Source organism: Malurus melanocephalus, unplaced genomic scaffold (assembly GCF_030028575.1).
Source record: "Malurus melanocephalus ecotype Western Australia unplaced genomic scaffold, MMel_1.1 scaffold_19, whole genome shotgun sequence".
Taxonomy (NCBI): Eukaryota; Metazoa; Chordata; class Aves; order Passeriformes; family Maluridae; genus Malurus; species Malurus melanocephalus.
In genome coordinates, this window is record NW_026623251.1 from 1,495,819 (window position 1) to 1,515,010 (window position 19,192).

Genomic DNA, 19,192 nt, shown 5'->3' on the forward strand with positions numbered 1-19,192 from the left:
CATACCTTTCACAGAAGGGCAGCAAATAAAAGCAAAATATCATTCCAGTCAACAGAAAGATGGCAATTTTCTCTCATAACTCTGCACACCCTACCATTAAAAGAAAAACAGCAGACCTGTCCATATCTGTATTAATTATCACTGCACTAGCTGTAGTCTCTAAAACACACACTGCCRTAAGATGCAAGATGTGTAAGAAGTAATAAATAATGATAATACTGTGATATGTCTCTCTAGTTGCTCATTCTTCCTGAAATTATTTTGAATATTTAMTGATGTTAAACAGCATTTGTTCAGCTTTTGTTTATGCTTCATTACGCTCAGAAAAACTAAAGACTTTTGCTGAGATGGAAATAATGTTTGCATTGATTAAATGAAAATTAATGAAGAAAGCTTCAAGGATGTTATTGAGGCAGTCTTTGTAAGATTTGTCAAACTTACTTGTTTTATAAAAAGAAAGTGTGTTTTATTAGAAAACTGCTCTCTGCTTCAAAGTTCTGGTTTGAATACAAAAGTTTATTTATGGGCAGTGTTGAGCTAATCTTTTTTCTATCATTCTGTTTACTTTATTATTTTTCCATATTTGTTACATCTTTTCCCTTGAGAAGTCTGATACCGCACTTGGACAACTGGTTTTTGTGACTGATGAGGTAGCATGAAAATGCAAATTCTTGTTGTATCAGTGGTTATACAGTTTCAGGAGGAAGTCTAATTCCTGTCCTAATTTGTCTGTTGTTGCAACAATTCTTCTGTCTATGCAACAAAGCAATGCTTTCCTACCCCCATSTAAATGCTCCCCATCTTTTGATCTTGGTTCCAGTTATTGCCAATAAATGATCTTCTGCTCTGGATACCCTGCTTTGTCTGCCTTTCATCATTTTCATCTCAGGGGTCCACTGGCAATACCAAGCTGACAGAAGTGCTCAAAATCAAATCACCAGAATTTTGATGACTTAGGAGCATAAGATGAAAGAATGTGGGATGCTAAAACTTATAATAAGTGATAACCAAACAGAAAAAAGACCACATTTGAATTTTCATGAGACATGAGCATTTCAAGATAAAACTTCTTGCATTTTCATTTCCTTACCATATAAAAAAAATCTGGTGCTTGAAACTCTAGAGTAAAGAGAAAATTCCATATTGTGAATCTCCCACAAATCAGAAGGGAAAATATTTTCAGACATGGATGTTATTCTTCCTYATCCCCCTCCATTGGTCCTCACCCAGAAACAAAATTTTGCCTAAYATACAACAGACAGCTGCTCAAGAGCACAAGCCAACACTAAACCACTCTTCCACAGGTAAAATAAATTCTATTGTGCCTCTGCTAAGAATCAGATTATGCATGAAGCATCAAGGTAAACACAGAGTAAATAAATTTCAACTATCCTTCTGAAGCCAAAATAAAAATCAGTTAAGCAAAACACAACAGCATAACTACACTGTTCAGGTACTGAGTAAAATAACTACAYAAGAAAATGAGAACAGGTTATCAGAAGTTGAGGCTTTTTGATTTTTAAGCAAAGCATTCTGCCTCACCAGGAATCAGTAATGCCTCATACTGTAGGTTAAGACAAACACCTACTCAAATACAAAAAGAAAAAATAATTTTAGCATCCATGTCGGTAGAAGACTTGGCAATTAATATTCACCAGGTTAGGTACTTTATTATTTTATGGAATAAAATACATTTTGTCATTGAAATGTTTTTAAGGTATTTTAATTTTTTTATATATAATTCAATAGATACAAATGTTGAGACATCATGAAATTAGTGCAAATAAATAAGCACATCTTCAGCCTTCATAGTAGGGTAGCTCCTTAGCAGGAGTTCACACAAAAGATGGGTTTTTTTGTTGTTGATTATACCTTCTCTACTCACTTAACTTTACGTTTGCCTATATGACAAAGAGGCAATGCTGCCTGTTACAGATTAGYTCTAGTCCTACAGATATCCTCATTACACATGTGATTTATTTACCATTATAATAAGAGGGTTAAAAGCTTTTTGTGACATAAGAAGAAAAATATTATCATACCCTGCAACACTGCCAATGTATTACTATAAAGAATGACCTTTTTGACAGCATTCTTTGAGCATGGAACACTATTTGAATTCATCATTTTAAAAGAAAGACTACAACTACCACCTTTCCAAGTCTCTGGCTGATAAAAAATAATGTTCTATCCTTGGTTAAAATAACACTATACCACTATACAACATACTCTGCTAAATATATATGTTGAACGCTCATAGGTTCCATTTCTTTTTATCCGTAAAGTTTTGCATGGGGTTGGCTTTTTTTGGGGGGGGGGGAGAGGGCACTCTATTTTGTTCATTCTAACTTGGCGATCAAAGAATTTTTATTTTTACACTATTACAGAAGTGCATTTTTCTAGGTTTCCAAAACCACCTTATTCAACCTTCCCCATCTGTCACCATCTGCTTCTTTTTAGCATGTACTTTTTGTGTGATCACATAAGCATGTGAAAAATAACTAACATTCAGATGATTGTCTGCTGGTACATTTGAGGACTGGGCATAATAAAAGTGAACTGCCAAAACGTACTTAACACTTCTAATTTTGTTGGGTCTTGCATGTAAGCTACATTTGATTTTCAAACTGTTTTACAGTTGGAAAGTTGATCAGGTACTCTAACTCAACAGTAAAACTGAGACTACATAATTAGCTCAGCACTAAAAAGATTATATTCAAAGGGAGGAACAAAACCCAGAAATATATCCACACGAGTTCACACATCCATCTTGACTGAGTCTGTCTGCACAATGTTGCCTGAGGCACAGGATAAGATGCTACAAGCAGCCTACTTCTGGACAGTCACAGCCTGAGTCTTCTCTCCAAGCTCCCACAGGACAAGGATAAAGGACTCTCATATTTACAAGAGTGTAAGAAACCTCACAGAAAATGCTTGGAGARGCAAATACTAGGGTAGGAATGCACAGAAATACAATGCAATTCCTTAACTAAGCAGAAGATGCTGCTTCTAACGTTAGGTGAAAAGTAATCAAAAAATACCACCAAGGCACAAAAGCCAAAGGATGGAGGTATATGTTTCCAGGACTCTACCATGCTAGGATACAGCATTTCTGCTTGTAAATGCACTTCTCAATACAGTTTTCATAGGAAAAGAATAAAACAAAACAAGACTAAAGCCAGAGAAAGAAACTTAGCTCCAGCCCTCCAAACATACATTAACCTCACTTTACGAGAATTTCATGCAGAAAATTGTCCCCATCATTTTAGAGTAGCCCACTACAAGCTTATCAGGTCTTTAGCAAAACCATATGAACCAGAATACCAGTATGTTCTTATCAATGAAGACAATTTTGTGGGGTGTCTCATTATCCTTTTCCTAATGGAAGAATGAACAGAAGTGAACAAAACAAAAAGAAGCACAATAGAAACAAGAACTGTCCCTTCCCCTAGATAAACCCTAATAATCAATCTTCCATTTTTGCTCACCAGAGGTAACAAAATTCTACAGCACAGTGGAAGACTGAGCTCAACATTGTTTCTTTCCACTGTCTCTCTTTTTTTTCAACTCTTAGGAGTTCACACTGGTCTTAAAACCTTGTGAATGCATATCCATGTTGCAATGTCTTAACGGCATTCCCTTAATTTATGCCATTTCCATAAATTCCCTCTTCCATCCAGTAGTTCTACAGGTAGATAACAATTGCACACACCTATTATTTATACAAAAGTTGCATATAATTTCAAAAATCACATTACTTTGATGTCTCAATTATCTTCATATTCAAATGAAATTTAAAGGAAATTGAGATTAAAAGGACACTGCATAAGCCATGACAAAAATTATTCTGTCCTTCAGTTCCTCTATATTCCTAACCAAACAACTCTTCAGCAAGTTTCTCTTCAGTTTTAAGTCGCTCATCAATTTCTCCTGCCATTTGCATCTCACTGTAATATATCTTATTAGTTTCTACTTAGAAAAAATTAGAAAACAACATAATTGTTTTTATTCCAAACATCTTTCCTGTCTAAAATCACATTTTTCCCCATGAGAAAAGTCTTCTGATCTCTAACCTGTGTTTTCTGATCTATCAATCTACCTGTGGTATAATTAAATTAATTTCATTTATTTCCTTTCCCTCCTATTAGCCTCCCTTGCTATCCTCCAGTTTACTCAAATTCTTTTCTCTACCCCAAAAGAAAAGGGGGAAAAGGGGGAAGAGGGAGAAAGGGTGGAAGAGGGGGAGAAAGCTTCAGCTGTATTAACCATGCAACTCCACTTTCTCTGTAGCAGTGTGCTGAACTTCTAACAATCTCACTTTAGCTGATCTCCCTGAACTGGCCTGCCTCAGTTTACCCACAATGCTGACTGCTTTCACCGAGCTGTTTGCAGACAAATGCCTTCCTGCTTTCCCCAACACTTTAAAGAGCTCATCTTCACACTGGCACTGCACCTTCTATCTGCATTAAAATCCCTGTTAAAAACAATGCTTTGTCATGATGCCTGCAAAAACTGGAAGCATCCATTTCCGCTGTCAGCCCATCTCAGTGCATTTCAGTAGCTCCCTCTCTGCCTACACACATAGCACTTAGTTTCAACTCATATCACACAAGTTATGTGGTAGATCATCATATTATCAGTCAAAAAAATTACCAGACTGCCTTTGGCAAATGTCCTGATCCAATCCAAGCAGCCATTAAAAGAGTGAGATAAATGTATAGCTGCAAAAGTGATAAAATGCTTTTTCTGACTCTATTGTCCGCTTATTTTATATACCTGTATATACCATAACACTCCTAGAAAACTCACTTCAATTCCTGTAAACATGGGAAACGCGGGGGTTTTCTTGCTATAAGTATGCCTCCTTTTGCTTGCTGAAATTCAGCCACTGAACTTCAATGACCAGGTTCTAGATTCTATCACAGCCATATCCTTCCCAAAAAGAACAGCTGTAAGTAAGAAATTATGTGAAGTGTGAGGAGAGACAGCAGTTGCCATTTGATTAGAGTTCTATCCTTCACTCCTCTGAGACAAAACTCAGGGAAATAATTGATTACACATGAATTCTCTTACCCCCATTTTTAAAAGAAAGATCACTAAAAAAAAATACTGGCCAAATAACCACTGTATAATTGATCTTAATATTTCCTTAATCTTCACTGGTCTTATTTTAAAGTAAGTAACAGGACATGCACATCTTCTCCTGTCTAGAGGTAAAGGATATGAATCTGCTCTGGTCTTGCTCATTGTCACATACCTTAAAGTGACTGCATAAACCATATGGAAATAGCTTGCTTTTTTAAATAAAATGCAACTGTTCGCATAGGAATGCACCCATCTCGCTTGTACATATGAACAATTTTGTACACATTTAGCCACTTAATCAGTACTTTTATACCAATACAAGATAATGAYATCCTACCATTCCCTTTTGTTAGAATAGATCTACATATCCTTGATCATCCACATCTTAAAAGAATCACTGGAATGACATCCATGAAGTCCCTTACAGATTTGTTCATTGTCAAAACAACTTCTCTCCTGTTATTAAAAAGATTCAAAACTTCAAAAGTAATTGCTGGTATTTAAGCTTATCTCTCCCATGACGCCAAAAACTTAGTACCATTTGACTGCTCTCCTATAACAAAGACTGCACACTTAGTCCTAAGAGCTTGAACTGAAATACAGAGACCCAGGAACTGCAATCTCACCTAAGAAAACATCCTTAAATTATCAGAACTTAAAGAACTTTTACCTCTCTGCCCAAGTAGCTTCATTTCCTGAATGTTCTCTTAAAGAAGGTCTGTTCCAGTCTGTATCCCTATTAGAAGGCCTCATCCTTGACACGCAACCGAAAACTATCAAATTCCAAATGGCTTTTTAAAGTCTCACTGGTGTATTTGCAAGTACTTTCCTGGTTTTATTCTTTTCTTATTAGGCAAGTGATACTGCCTGTAAAAGACAARGTTTTGTGCTGCCTTTGCCACTGCAAAAACTGCAAAAGAAGTCTTTTTTTAAAAAAAAGTCAAGCATACATCTGTGTTCCCTAAATGGGATCACAATTCATCCTTTTCTCATTAGATCTATGAATATTTTCTGATACCACAATGATCCCTAATGTGACAGCTTACTTTGAAGAATAACAATGGAAATAAATTTCTAAGAAATAGTCTCTTCATCCTGAAAAACTACTAAGTGAGAAATTGTAACATATCTTATACCTTCCAAAAAGGGAATCTTACAACAGAGGGAAGCATTAAGTATTACAGCTACATTTAAACACACACACAAAAATTAGGCTTGTGTTAATTCTACTGCAGATGATAAGAGTAATTTCAGTATTTATCACACCACTAAATTATTCTCAAAAGACCATACAATTTCACAAATAAAAAGTTACTTACTCATTCTTCAATAAGCGTCAAAAATGTACATCTGTACTGTTAGCAAATATAAACCCTGATATTTGGCAGTGGCAACTATTTTCTTCCTACCCTACAGTCTTTTATGTTTGGTACACAGYGATGCAGGACAAACACAGTCAGTGCTATTTAAATTTTCTTTAAACTGTAGAAAACCGGTGTTGAATAACAGGGAAGGACTAGGAGAGGAGAATAGAAAGGGAATGCACCTATAGACCACTGATCCAGAAGCCCTGAGCAGCTCAGTGTGTGGTGAAGGTACACATGAACTTCCAAATGGGTTCCACAAACAATAAATCAGTGATGGTTMAGAAAAGTAATTCTACTTCACAGATGAAAATTGACTCTAACCTGGCAAGTTCCTTACAGTTTTTTCCTGTACCCCACCATGCATTTGATCTCTGCATGGATAGGGCATTTTTCTGGATCTCCTAATTACCACACAGTCAGTGTCAGGCCCTATRTGAGAGGTCCTATCAATGTGAGATGAAAGAGCCTTTTCAACAGAGGGTCAAAAGAACTATTTTGATCTCAGAAAYATCAGGTCTGTGAGGAAAATGCAGCAACAGACAGGCTTATTTCCTGATCAAGAGTAAGTCTGAAATCATCTTGGGAAATAATTCTGCAAAGACACTTTCCCCTGAGAGAAGATCATGTGAGGAGGAAATACATCTTACTCTGGCTTAGTTAGCTCCCTGTTTTACTGTTGGAAGCATCTGCAACCTAGCTTTTGCAAGAAGATGGAATAGTAAGCAGAACTCCATGCCTCAAACAGTGGTGCAAAAGGCACCTGGAGAAATAAGCACTTGTTTGGAATCAAAACCACAAGACTGAATTAATACAAAAGGAAATACTAAGTCAGTTTTCAGGTASGTGCAGATTGCCACCAGTGCAATGCTCCTGGATGGCAGGCAGCAATCTCAGACAGCCCCTGGGTTACACAGGGTCCTGTTCTAGTGTCCCCTACCACCAGCCAGAAAGTGGGAATGGGAAACGCAACTGAACAGACTGCAGAAGGGATGCATCCATCACAGCTGACACAGATGAAAAAAATAGGATGCAAGGGTATTATTAAAAGGACAGATGATTGATAGATTTCTCCACATAACTGGAGAATTAATTTCTTGCTTCTAAAAAATAGCTGAAAGGTATCTGCCTTTAAACTTAGCATGACCATGCAAAACAAGTACATGCTGCCATTTGTCTCGGGATAGACAGGCAGGAATTCACAGTGGCAACAGGATTAAGGTCCAGCTGCAACATTAGGTTCTCATGATCTGAAGTTTGTCACAAGGTAGTAAATCTCTGTCACCTGATAGTGATTTCTGTGGCTTGAACTGCAAAGAGAWGGGATTTTTGTGCATTTGTTCCCTGAACCATGCACACGAATAGACTGGAGGACCCAGGCTCTGCACAGTCCCTTTCTGATACAGCTCCCCTGACAGAAATTGTTTCAGGCGAGCAGCTATCCAGATAAAGGTGTTGAGTCTTCTCACACCACTCAGTAACCTGTCTAGGCTGCCCGCTCAAAACCCTTTATCTCTGAGGAAAAAGGGAGTGAGTTCCCTTGTTCCCAGGGTTCATGAAGAGGCAATTTYCTTCAAGACAGATTTTTATAGGGTGGGTCTTCAAAAATACTCATAATGGGAGGTAGAGCAGAGAACTGGGGCTTCTAGAGAATAGAAAAGCAAACTGGATCAAGTAACTTGTGCTGAGTGTCTAAAACCCAGAATGATGCCTCTCCAAGTTTGATGAAAGAGAGCTAACATGTTTTCAAAAGTGAGATGAGGAGAAGCAGATGAAAGCAACTGAATGGGTATTTGTACTCTTAGAGGATGTCTTTAAGACCGCTGGCAAGTGAGAGGGTAAGACCTGGCACACACAAGAGAAGTGGCCACTGCACCAAGTCAAAGAAACAGATCTGCAACTTCTTCTAGGCAGACATAAAATGCTCAAAGCAGGCTAAAAATAGTTTAGGAATTCTTAAACATCTGCTGACTGTCTCTGCACTAAACACAAAGGAGAGGTCAGAAATTGCCTAACAGAATAGTAACAACCTGCATCCAAGTCTTCCTTGGAGTCTGTGAGATGGAATTCTGCGAAGGAAGCCAGGTATCAGTGAGTTTATCTTCATAGCTCACATAGCCAGTGACTCACCAAACAGCTGAAATAAGCACATTTAGCCAACCAAAATTATTTAGGTACTTTAGCCCTTCAGAGTGAGAGTATGACTGTTCAGATTTCTCTTCATTGGTGAAAGAATCAAGGAAGATAGTACCAGATGGATGACGAGAAAGTCAGTGGCTCCTAAAAATACTGATGTTTYCTTTAATGTTGGAGAAAGAGCAAATGATCTTGCCACGATCCAAAATTATTTCATTAACTCTTCCTACCATATTGACTTATAACCAACTATTAGCAGTTTCAAATTCCTCCATGATTGGAAACTGGAAAGGACTTTAAATTTCAGAAATTCAAAAAGACTTTTAAATCCACAAATCTACAAATCCTAAAATCCTAATTTCCAGCCAGCACTATTCAGAAGGCGATGTGTACCAGTTTCTTTGACACCCTTAATTGTAAGATCTRGAATAAAAACCCAAATGCAATCAGAATTGCTTGTTGAAACAGACTCCAGTGCTTGTGCCTGCTACTGAGGATTTAGTACTGCTGAAAATAAGAGATTAAAGAGCTATGTCTGATCAGTGACTTCTCCTTTTAGACTAAGGCATGTTCTTCTTCAAAGACAATACGTAGTAACAAGAATTTATTGTAGTTCTGAGTAGCTGCAAGAGGTGGGAAACCCCTTTGAAAACTCTTTAAATCTTTCTTAAACCCAATGGTAGAACTCAAGGGCCTTTTGAAGCCCTTTAGGCTGACTAGAAAGTTATCTCAGTATCAGGTGTGCACTATGGCAATTGGCAATCTTGAACACTGACAAGAGTGGAAATAAGGGCTAATTCAGCATCCACAGAATCCTCAGCATTGAGTAAAAAAATTAGGCTGCCTTTCATATCAATGCTGAGCTGCATTTGGCAGTCCCTGAGGAGAGGCAGTGACATTTCTGAACACCACAGTCAGCACTGTTGACTGAAGCCAGGCAGCAAAAAAGCACAATCTTGGTTGTCCTTCCCTTGCCTTTTTTCAGTGGCAGAGCTATCAGCATTGATACTGGAGATCATTTGGATCACTTGAGCTCCCACAACAGATTCTCAGGCRGCCAAACCAGAGCTGCAAGGGGAACCAGAGCAATGTCCTGCTGTTCATCTCTTTATCAATCCTTGGAGGAGCGGGATGCTTGGGACTCCGAGTGCCAGCTAATGGCAAAGATGGGGTGGGTGACACGCCCTGAGATGCCACTTCTGCTCACATATCAGGAAACAACCAGTTTTGGTGCCCACCTCAACCAGTTCTGAGGTTGATACACTCAACTGCTTTTAGCAGRAATTCTAAAATTTCAACTCACTCTCCCCGCAACCGGGGAATTTGGATGAAACCAATCAAACTCAGTACCCTCCTATTCCCCCTCGCCTCCACTGAGGCTATATAAATGCTAGTTCTACAGCTCAGTTAAGCAGGATCATATGTTCCAAGTGACAGACAGATGGAAGATTATTTTTGAAGAAATCATCGGAAGATAAAAACTTTAACAGAGGAAGGCAAACACGAGAGGGAGAACGCACGTTAGAGGCCTTTTTAAACACCAAGAAGCAGAGCATCAATATATRTACAATCACCACAAGGAATAGCAGCACATTCCACTTCCAATAACAGCTATATAGTATTAATCAGGCAGACTGTCAGTCTAAAATTACATGGAAAAGAAACMTTTTATACAGTATTATAAGAAAATATTCTAAATCATACCTCGGGTGCCAGGTATTCCGGAGTACCACAGAATGTTTTCATAGTTGCCGCGTCTGTGATTCCTTCTTTGCAAAGTCCAAAATCTGTAATTTTTATGTGTCCATCTTTATCCAACATTAGATTTTCTAACTGTGTTTGAGAGAAAAATATTCCCTTAGTATTTCTCAACAGGGCAGATTGATGCATTACATCAATTTTGTAAAAAAGGAGCTATTCCTTGCAAAAGAATGTAAATAACTTGTAATTTAAAAAAAAATACATCATCTATTATATTACAGAATTTAACAGAGTTTGCTGCCATACAAGTTACATAATTAGGTAATACTTTAATATAGTTTACAATAATAAACCTCAGGTCAATGACCCCATAGGTTTCCTTTGCTTTTACATGATGTCCACTTACCAAGATACCTCTTACTTGCTGTACTGTCATGAAACAGCAAGTAACTATAAATCCTTAAAATACCTCCATCTTCCAGAACGTTTTCAATAATAGAGAGAAGTGGGGATAGGGCAGCTACTGAAAAAAAACCCATCAGGTAAATTTCTCCTTGTCTACTTGCAAACTACACTTCTTGACTTTGTGAATGTGTACCTCTGTATGCTTTGCATTGCCTTTTAGTTCTCTCAAGAATCATAGAATTTGAAGTGTGAAAACATTCAGAATAATGGCTAATATCACTTTCCTAACAGGTTTTAGTTAGCCATACCTGAAATACAGATAGAACTGAAACCAAGATAAAAGTTCTGAACAACTCAACAGAAAATAGTTTGGGACTTTTTTTCAAACTATAAAACTATGTAGTGAAAATACCAACACAGAACAATCRTAGCCCTGTCTTTCTAAATCTGCATAATGCCTGAAATAGAATTCAAAGGTACAGATTTCCTGTTGAGTTTAAGTGTCATACAAAGAAAATGCAAAGTAGACAACATGAGAAATAGAAGATTAATGATTAACTCCTCTTTCCTTATTATTTGGAATTTAAATAAAAAATTATCACCTATCATTTTTTGACCATCTTATTTTCCCAGGATGCCACAGCATTTCACATCATTATGACAGATTCTGCTACAAGCAGGTAACCCAGTATTTTGCTTTCGGTCTGCCTCACTGAGCAGACCTTGCCTACCATTGCCTCCTTCTCCTCAATTCCTGTACAAAGGATTCCACAAATGAATTCCACTACTGTGCATCTACAACASAAAAGAAAAGCACAACTTCCTGCACATGAAATGAAAGGCTTGACACAGAAGTAAAATTGTCTCATCACGGAATTTAGAGGTTCCTCCCACACAAGTTAGAAAATGCTCCTGTTGAAAACAGGATTATTTTTCCACAGAATGTGGTCATACTGTGTCACAGTACCTGGAGCCACAGAGTACCAGGCAGGCTTATACAATGGCAAATCTAAGACAAACTACATTCCAATAATACAAATCTCTCTCAAGATAGAGAAGACAAAACAATTTTGAAATTAATGCTGAAATTCTTTTCCTGTGGAGGTATTCTGAATTGTTTTAAATGTTTTCAAAGCATACAGACACACCTCTTTGCTGAGATAAAAAGAATGCAGTCACATTGTCCCAGTTCACCATTTCCCTTGTTTGGGAACACTGAGAATTATATTTGAGATTTGTGCTGAAATCTAAGTGAAGTTATAAGTAACAGGGCAAAGGGTGGGGAGGATGAGGATCAGAAGCTTAAATCTCCTTCAAGTGTGGCTACCACAGTATCCTGTTTCATTTTCTAATCAAGTTAAAGACGGGGAATGTACCCATCTAGAGATTACTACATCAAACAACTTCCTCCAGCACACACAGAACTTAAAACTGAACGCAGACTTTTTTTTCCCATTAACTCTGAATAGTGAACTTTATAATTACTTTGTGTTTGTCCCCACAGTCTCTGCAAAAACAAAAATTTGATTACTTTTTCTTTCTTTCTTTCTTTTTTTTTTTTTTTTACCTTGAGATCACGGTACACAATCTTCCCAGAATGCAGATAGTCCAGGGCAGAGACAATTTCTGCACCATAGAAGCGTGTGCGGTCCTCTGAGAACACCCGCTCTCTCGACAAATGGAAAAACAGCTGCAGGGTAAACAGCAGGGACAGGATTGTAATAATTACTGATTTAGTGGGGGAAATTAACACAAACATAAAACACCTCTCATCACCATATTGTGATGATAGATAGTGTACTCTCAGTGGACACTCAGCACTCTTAGACAGCAGCTGGCTTATCTTTTCCAGGTTTCCAAAGGGAGAAAGCGAGCTGTTAAATCAGCGTTTTAATCAATATACCAATCTTGTTTAAGGCATTCTGCTTGCTACTCATTTAACCTTCAGTTACCAGAGGAAAAAAAAAAAGTATGTAACAGCACCATTCTGTTGATGATGCTTCTCCCTCTGCCACTTCCTCAGATTTTTGCTTTAAGCCACTGAGAAATATCCCTACAATATATAGATTATGGTCCTGACTCACRTTTTTCAGTGCTTTAGTAACTTTTCTTTGAACTGAAAAAAGTCCAGTTCTTCCACTGACTTGAACTGAACAGGTAAACTGGTATTTTACAAATCACACATTCATACTGCTAGCAATAGCAGCCGCTAGAAAAAGCAAACCAACAACTGCTTAGGGCTTAAAAAACAAATCTATGTATTTAGTGTACTTCTTTGCTACAATATCAACATTGCTTTGGGTGTTTTGTCTCTTCTTTAATACTTTTAAAGTAACAGTACTTCGCAGACACTTMCAAGTCTTTCAGCAAAACATAATGATTATGTACGACCAGTAATTTCAGCTGCAATGAAAAAGTGTAAGGCAAAGTTCTGTAAGGTTGTCAGTGTCTTAATGGATAAAACATCACCCTCAGAACTTGGAACGTCTGAGAAAGGACATTCTGGCTATTTAATGCAGTATCTAAAAAGAAAACAAATAATGCTAGATAGAACTTCGATCACATAAAGAAAAATACAAAAAAWTATGCAACTTATACATTTATGTYTGTTTTATGGTCTTTTTCATTAAGGAAGACCTAATGTCACTCATTTTTAAGAGGGTATTTTTTTGTTTTGATGGATTAAAAATAATAAAAATAGCTCAACAAGCTCTGAAAATTTATAACTTACGTAACTTACAGCCCTGGATTCATATCTATTCTAAAGGAGTATTGCAATTTGCTGTTTGAAAGAGACTACCCCAGTAGCTGAATAGTCTTAGAAAATTCTGAAACTTCAGGATACTTGTCACCAACCCATTTGTTTTAGTTTCTGTTTTAAAAATGTCCCAAATATGAATCTGAGAGTTGAGAGTCTGACAAGTTAACATATGAAAAGTTTATTTTCTTCAGTGTTTATTTCCAACAAGATTATTGATATTAATCAAAGATACTAACTTTAAAGTAAAATGACAATCTAGAAACAAGTAACAACAGTTCTGTGTTTGTCAAAGAAATTGTGAGTTTCTGAGTCAGTTTATTTTAATATCTATGTGACACTACAGTCACTCTTCTTCATATTATTGTAGCACCTAACAGAGTTGTCACCAAACCATACTTGCTAGTYTTGAATGAGGAATGTATATTGAGATATAAAAATACACATTAAAAGCACATTCATACAGTCAGATATGTCACATGCTAAAGATATTAAGCAGATTCTAAAATTATAACAGGGAGAGCAGGGAGATTACAGGAGGATTACAGCATAATTTTCAGCTAATTATTTAGCTGGTTCACTATTTSAGTACAATTCTGCCACTGTGTTCTATTTGCAATTGTCAGGACAGGAAGATTATATTTATTAAGTCAGAGAAGGAAAAGACGAAATGTGRTGAAGGTTATAAAAAAGGTTTCCAACATTTGCACTATTTATTGATTTAGAGTTATTAAATATGTGCTATAAAATCACTGGGATTGCAATAGAAATAGCTTTGGCACAAAGAAAGACATTTTGCACATAACATTTTTGATGGCATACACGAGGGTGCTATTGTTACAGTGAGGACTGGAGCTACAAATTTCCTAGTATGCCTTTAAAACCTCAACAACAATGCTGCCATGGGGTTTCCTCCTAATAAAAAAATTTAATGGGAAAATTTTAACGAAGATGAAACACAGAAGTACATTCAGCTGCAGATTCACGCATGCCAAATACATAAAAGAACAMAACCTTGTATCAATTGATATGTTAAACTTGTACACACGCTAGTGACCTACTTAGCATGTTGTAAGTTGAATGTCTGGCTTTTGCTGTTGTGTATTGGGTTTGCTCAGCTCTGCATTTTAGATTTGAGTGTTGATTTTGCAAAGCACTTGCAGTAGCAGCTTTGAAATTTTGAATTATTTGTTTATTGTTTCAGATTCTGCACTGCTTCTAGGCACGTTCTATACCCAAAGAAATATAGCACCCTTATCATGGACTATCATCATTTCAGGCTAAGCAACTTTTTCTTGTTTACTTATTTTTTGTTAAGTAGGCTGTAAATCCTCTGTCTTTTTCTTCTTTTTTTTTTTCTAGACAGTAATAGCACTCGTTCAATTACAACAAGCCATTTAGTTCTCTCCTGCCTAATGAATTGCAGTAAGAGCTGTGGTACAAAAAYGCCAAGAGGAACAGAGATTCAGAATTCTTGTGTGGAGAACCATCGGAACAAATTTTAGGGTCTAATTTTACTATACACATAATTATCAATTAAATTTGTTACAAAGTACAGAATCTGGAATTATCCTGGAAATGCAGAATGAGGAAGTTAATCAACTTATTAGTCAGCTGAATCAGTGTACTCTGCAGAGTAGTGTATGCAATATATTTTGTGCCTAAAAGCTTTTCAACCTTTAAAGCAAAATACTGGAAATAAAAACTGGGAAACATATACTCTAAAAGTATTCCCCAACAATAAAGAGCCTTTTTGGTCATCTCAGTTATGCCAGATGAATATTTGTTTTCTTAAAACCAAATTTCAATTTCTTAATGCAACTTTAATGTAATTATTTCTGTACAACAAAGATATTGAGAAATAATCACAGTGGCAGAAGTATCTTTCTAGCTACATACTGCAGCATAGTTTATGATCAATAGACATCAGTAAACATTTCATTCATGCAGTCCAACAGCAAAACCAAACAAACACAAAATTAWTTTCAGCCCACAACAATCATTTCAAGATTGGGCCTTAGGCAGCAAAAAAAAAGTTCTCAGTATAAGCAAAATATATTCTATATTTCCATCAGAAAACCCTGTTTGAAAAAATCCTCTAATGGTTTGCTTTAGTATATTTCAATACATAATACACTGCTTTTTTTTTAAAAGGAAGCCAAAAGAGAATTCTTCACTGTAACACTTTGTACACTGTAGAAGAGCACACACAGAGACCAGTACAACTGATGCAGTTATATTTTCATTGTAATGTGTTCTCTTATGCACTGAGTCTGACTTAACTTGAAGTTCATAGGCAAGGCAAGGCAAAGATAAATTGTTACTATTCTAGAGGGACATTAACTTCACCAAGCTTCTAGATACAAAAGATTTTTCCTTMCAATCATTTTAATACAATTTCTTCCCCTCCAGAATGAAAAACTGTGCCTTTTTCCTTGACTGTTTTTCTTTCTAGCCATAGCAAGAAGAACCGAAGACTCCTACTACTGACCACAGTTTTTATTACTCTATTAGGGCAGAAGCCTAAATTGTAGCATTTTCTTGCTTTCACCTACGTAGGAGTCAAGAATATGTATACAAATTTCAAGAACTCCTTCATGAGRAGAACTGTTTAGGTAATGGTACTCCAGGAAGACAGAATCCATGAAAATTCCCAATAAACTCACTCAGGAAAAACAGTCTACCTGAAAAGAAATATTTAATATAAAGGAAATTTAAACAGAAGCACACTGAATGTAGTACAGCACTGGAGAGACTCAAAATGAGCATGGTACATCTACAGTCAATTCTCCACTGCAAGGATATCRTTAAAAGGTAAGTTTTCAACACCTTCAATAGCCAGAAAATATAAGGAAATGCAGGGTCCTTGGAACACAGGACCTAGTAGATAGYAGCAGCAAAATAAAGTCTGTGTATAATACAGGTTAAAATGCTGGCTAAGCTTCAAGCAATCTAACTTTCAGTAGCTCTGAGCTAATAACAAGGCTAATATTTCCAAATATGAAATGCTCTGTATTTTATGGCAGATAGTGACTAAAGTCTGAAATTCACAAGAAAATTGGGTAAAGACTTAAATTGGGTAAAGATATTAAACATTTTCCTATTAAAATCTGTCCAACTTATTATTCCAGCTCTCTTGTCAAAGAGAAGTAGGTAAGCAAATCAAGAGACTTCCCTCAGAGAAGGGCTTCTTCTCTCCCTTCCCTCCCTTCTCTCAAAAAGGCCATTATCTCCCACTGTGACAATACTTCAGAGTCAGCTCCACTGAATTAGGGAACCCTCAGCAAAGAACACGGGCAACACTGACAAACAGGAGCATCACACCTGGAAGAAAGTAACCCAGTCCTGGCAGAGTACATTGCAATTGCTCCAACCCCATAAGCAAAAGCAGGCTGCCACCGACAAACCCATGACACACAACACTTGCAGTAGGAACCACAAAGTTACGCCACCCAATGCACAGAAACTCATTGATCAAGCTACACTTGACCTAAATACAGTCAGAGCATCCTCAGTCATAAGAAAGGAGYTGAAAACATCCTCCATGGGCTCTGCTCTGCTTTCAAACAGGATGGAAAAGTACCTTTCAAAAAGACAAATGGCTAAATTATAGGATGATGTTAAACACATAGTTTCAAATTGCATCCCCAAAAATTACAGAAATGCAGTAAACTCTTTCACAGACAAAACTRTGAAGTATTAGCTAGTTTATAAGATAATACTTAAAACTCATTGCAGACAGCACTGTCTCAAACATTGGTGATGTAAGTTCAATGTCAAATAAGCCAGCTAAGTGTCCAAGAGAAGATTTTTATGCCTTTACTGCTTACAAAAACCAAGGGAGGTTTTTGTATCTGGCTCAATGCCTGTGATGTGCAGAGCTGGGTTTATACACTGAGTCACACAAGCCGTCCTCCCACATGAGCACCCTATACCACCACATTTAGCCATGGCCAAGCTGGGATCCAAATGGGCCACAGGCATTGAGATTATAGCTAAACACAGTTTAATTGCAGGAGGTGGTAGAAAAAACATAATGGAAAACATTATGTATCATGACACAGCAATTCCTGAATGAAGAAAAAGTTTTTTAATTAGAGGGAAAAAAAAACAAAACAAAACCCCAGAACCCTTCTAGCTGAAACACTTAGCCCTTTAACATTATCATGAAGCATAGTTGACAAAATAAGGAAAATCCCCCCAGTTCATGTTATACCAAGAGACAGACTGAATAAAAAACAGCTCCCAAAAAGTAAATAAAAGCCCTCTTCTTAGACTGCAGTTCTCTAATTCCATTTGCTGGGTATATTTTGGATATTTCATTCCTTAGCAAACAGCTGGAGGAYAGCAATGGCTTCAAAGCTAACAACACTCTAAGAAGTTTAGTGCTTTAGCTGAGATTTCCAGAGTACACAACAAGTGAAGGGGAGAGAGGCAGTGAATGCTCCACTCTTTTCCAATAGATATTTCTAATAGTTGTAYCACATTTCATATTAGGACARAAGTTAGACTYATCAACRTTATTTTTACTTGTTTACAATGGATTATGACCRGTTTATGCCAGAACATGCTATAATATGCTTAAAGAAAAAAAGTAAGTGAGCTACATGTGATTATTTCTCTAGCATTATCTCTCACTATACAGCAATCTAATTTTTTTTCAGAATAGGAAAACTAGTTTTGACAGCAAAGTTATAAAAACATGTCAACCATTTTATTTTAAATAAGACAGTTACAAACTTTTTTTAAAAGCCCCTCAAAAATATTAGAAAGCAAAAAAAGGCAAGAAAAATGAAAACCTTTAAAGTGTAATCCAGGACCAGCCTTACTATTACAAATGCAGAACATCTTTCTTATACTTACCTCTCCTCCGTTAACATACTCCATCACAAAACACAAACGATCCTTTGTCTGGAAGGAATATTTCAAGGACTTGCAAAGAAAACAGCAAAATCAAACCAATTATCATCTTATATTAACCCAAGTTCTTGCACTTAAACTGTAACAAAACTTAATTCTATCTTTTTTAAGTAGAAAGCTCTGACTCTGGTAAGAACTTTCACAGTAATTAAATATGTAACTTCCTCTTTGGAGCTTGAGATGAAGTAACACAAAAACGTTGAAGTGTTTCCTCATCTCTGCCACATGTACACTGATATGAAAGCATCATGCTTATTACAACRAAGTGCTAAATGGCTACTGAAACACACAGTTTTACACTTCATTTCTTACTGCCATACATGGTACCAGCTATTCCTTCTCATTGTACTTTATGATGCACAGTGCCCATGAAGAGAAAGATTATCATTTTCATTTCTCCCAAATGAAATCTTAAAAGTGATCTTAACTTCCAGCGTGCTTTAATTTCCAAAGCAAAGACTCTCTGATTTCATATTATGGAATGTTAAAAAGGCTGAGTGCCAAATTAATATATTAATTTCCATATGAYTTCAAAGTCACAATGGATGTTATCTTAATTAAAATTTGTGACTTATCAATGTTGACTTATCAATGATACCATAGAAAATCTACAGATGAAGACTTGGCCTAAGAGAAATTAAGTATGGTACTACGTGTAAYAAGCATATCAAGACTCGTGACTAAACTGCACCTCTCAGTACAAAAGTTGTTTAAGAATAACAGAAAGGTAAGAGGAAACAACWGCAGTAACATTGTTGCATTATTTGATTGGATGTGCCCCTGCTCCTGCTGACCATTACACTCTAATTTAACAAATGTTGCA

At 36.7% G+C, this 19,192-nt stretch overlaps 1 protein-coding gene across 1 annotated transcript in view; it reads right to left on the reverse strand.

Annotated features, from left to right (window-relative positions):
* AKT3 (AKT serine/threonine kinase 3) overlaps positions 1-19,192 on the reverse strand; it is a 133,700-nt gene that overhangs the window by 22,157 nt on the left and 92,351 nt on the right. Inside the window, exons 7-9 of the mRNA XM_057389746.1 lie at positions 18,313-18,381; positions 12,259-12,381; positions 10,290-10,418 (exon numbers count right to left, since the gene is read on the reverse strand). Coding sequence (XP_057245729.1) covers positions 10,290-10,418; positions 12,259-12,381; positions 18,313-18,381 — 321 coding nt within the window. The remainder of the gene's footprint in view (positions 1-10,289; positions 10,419-12,258; positions 12,382-18,312; positions 18,382-19,192) is intronic.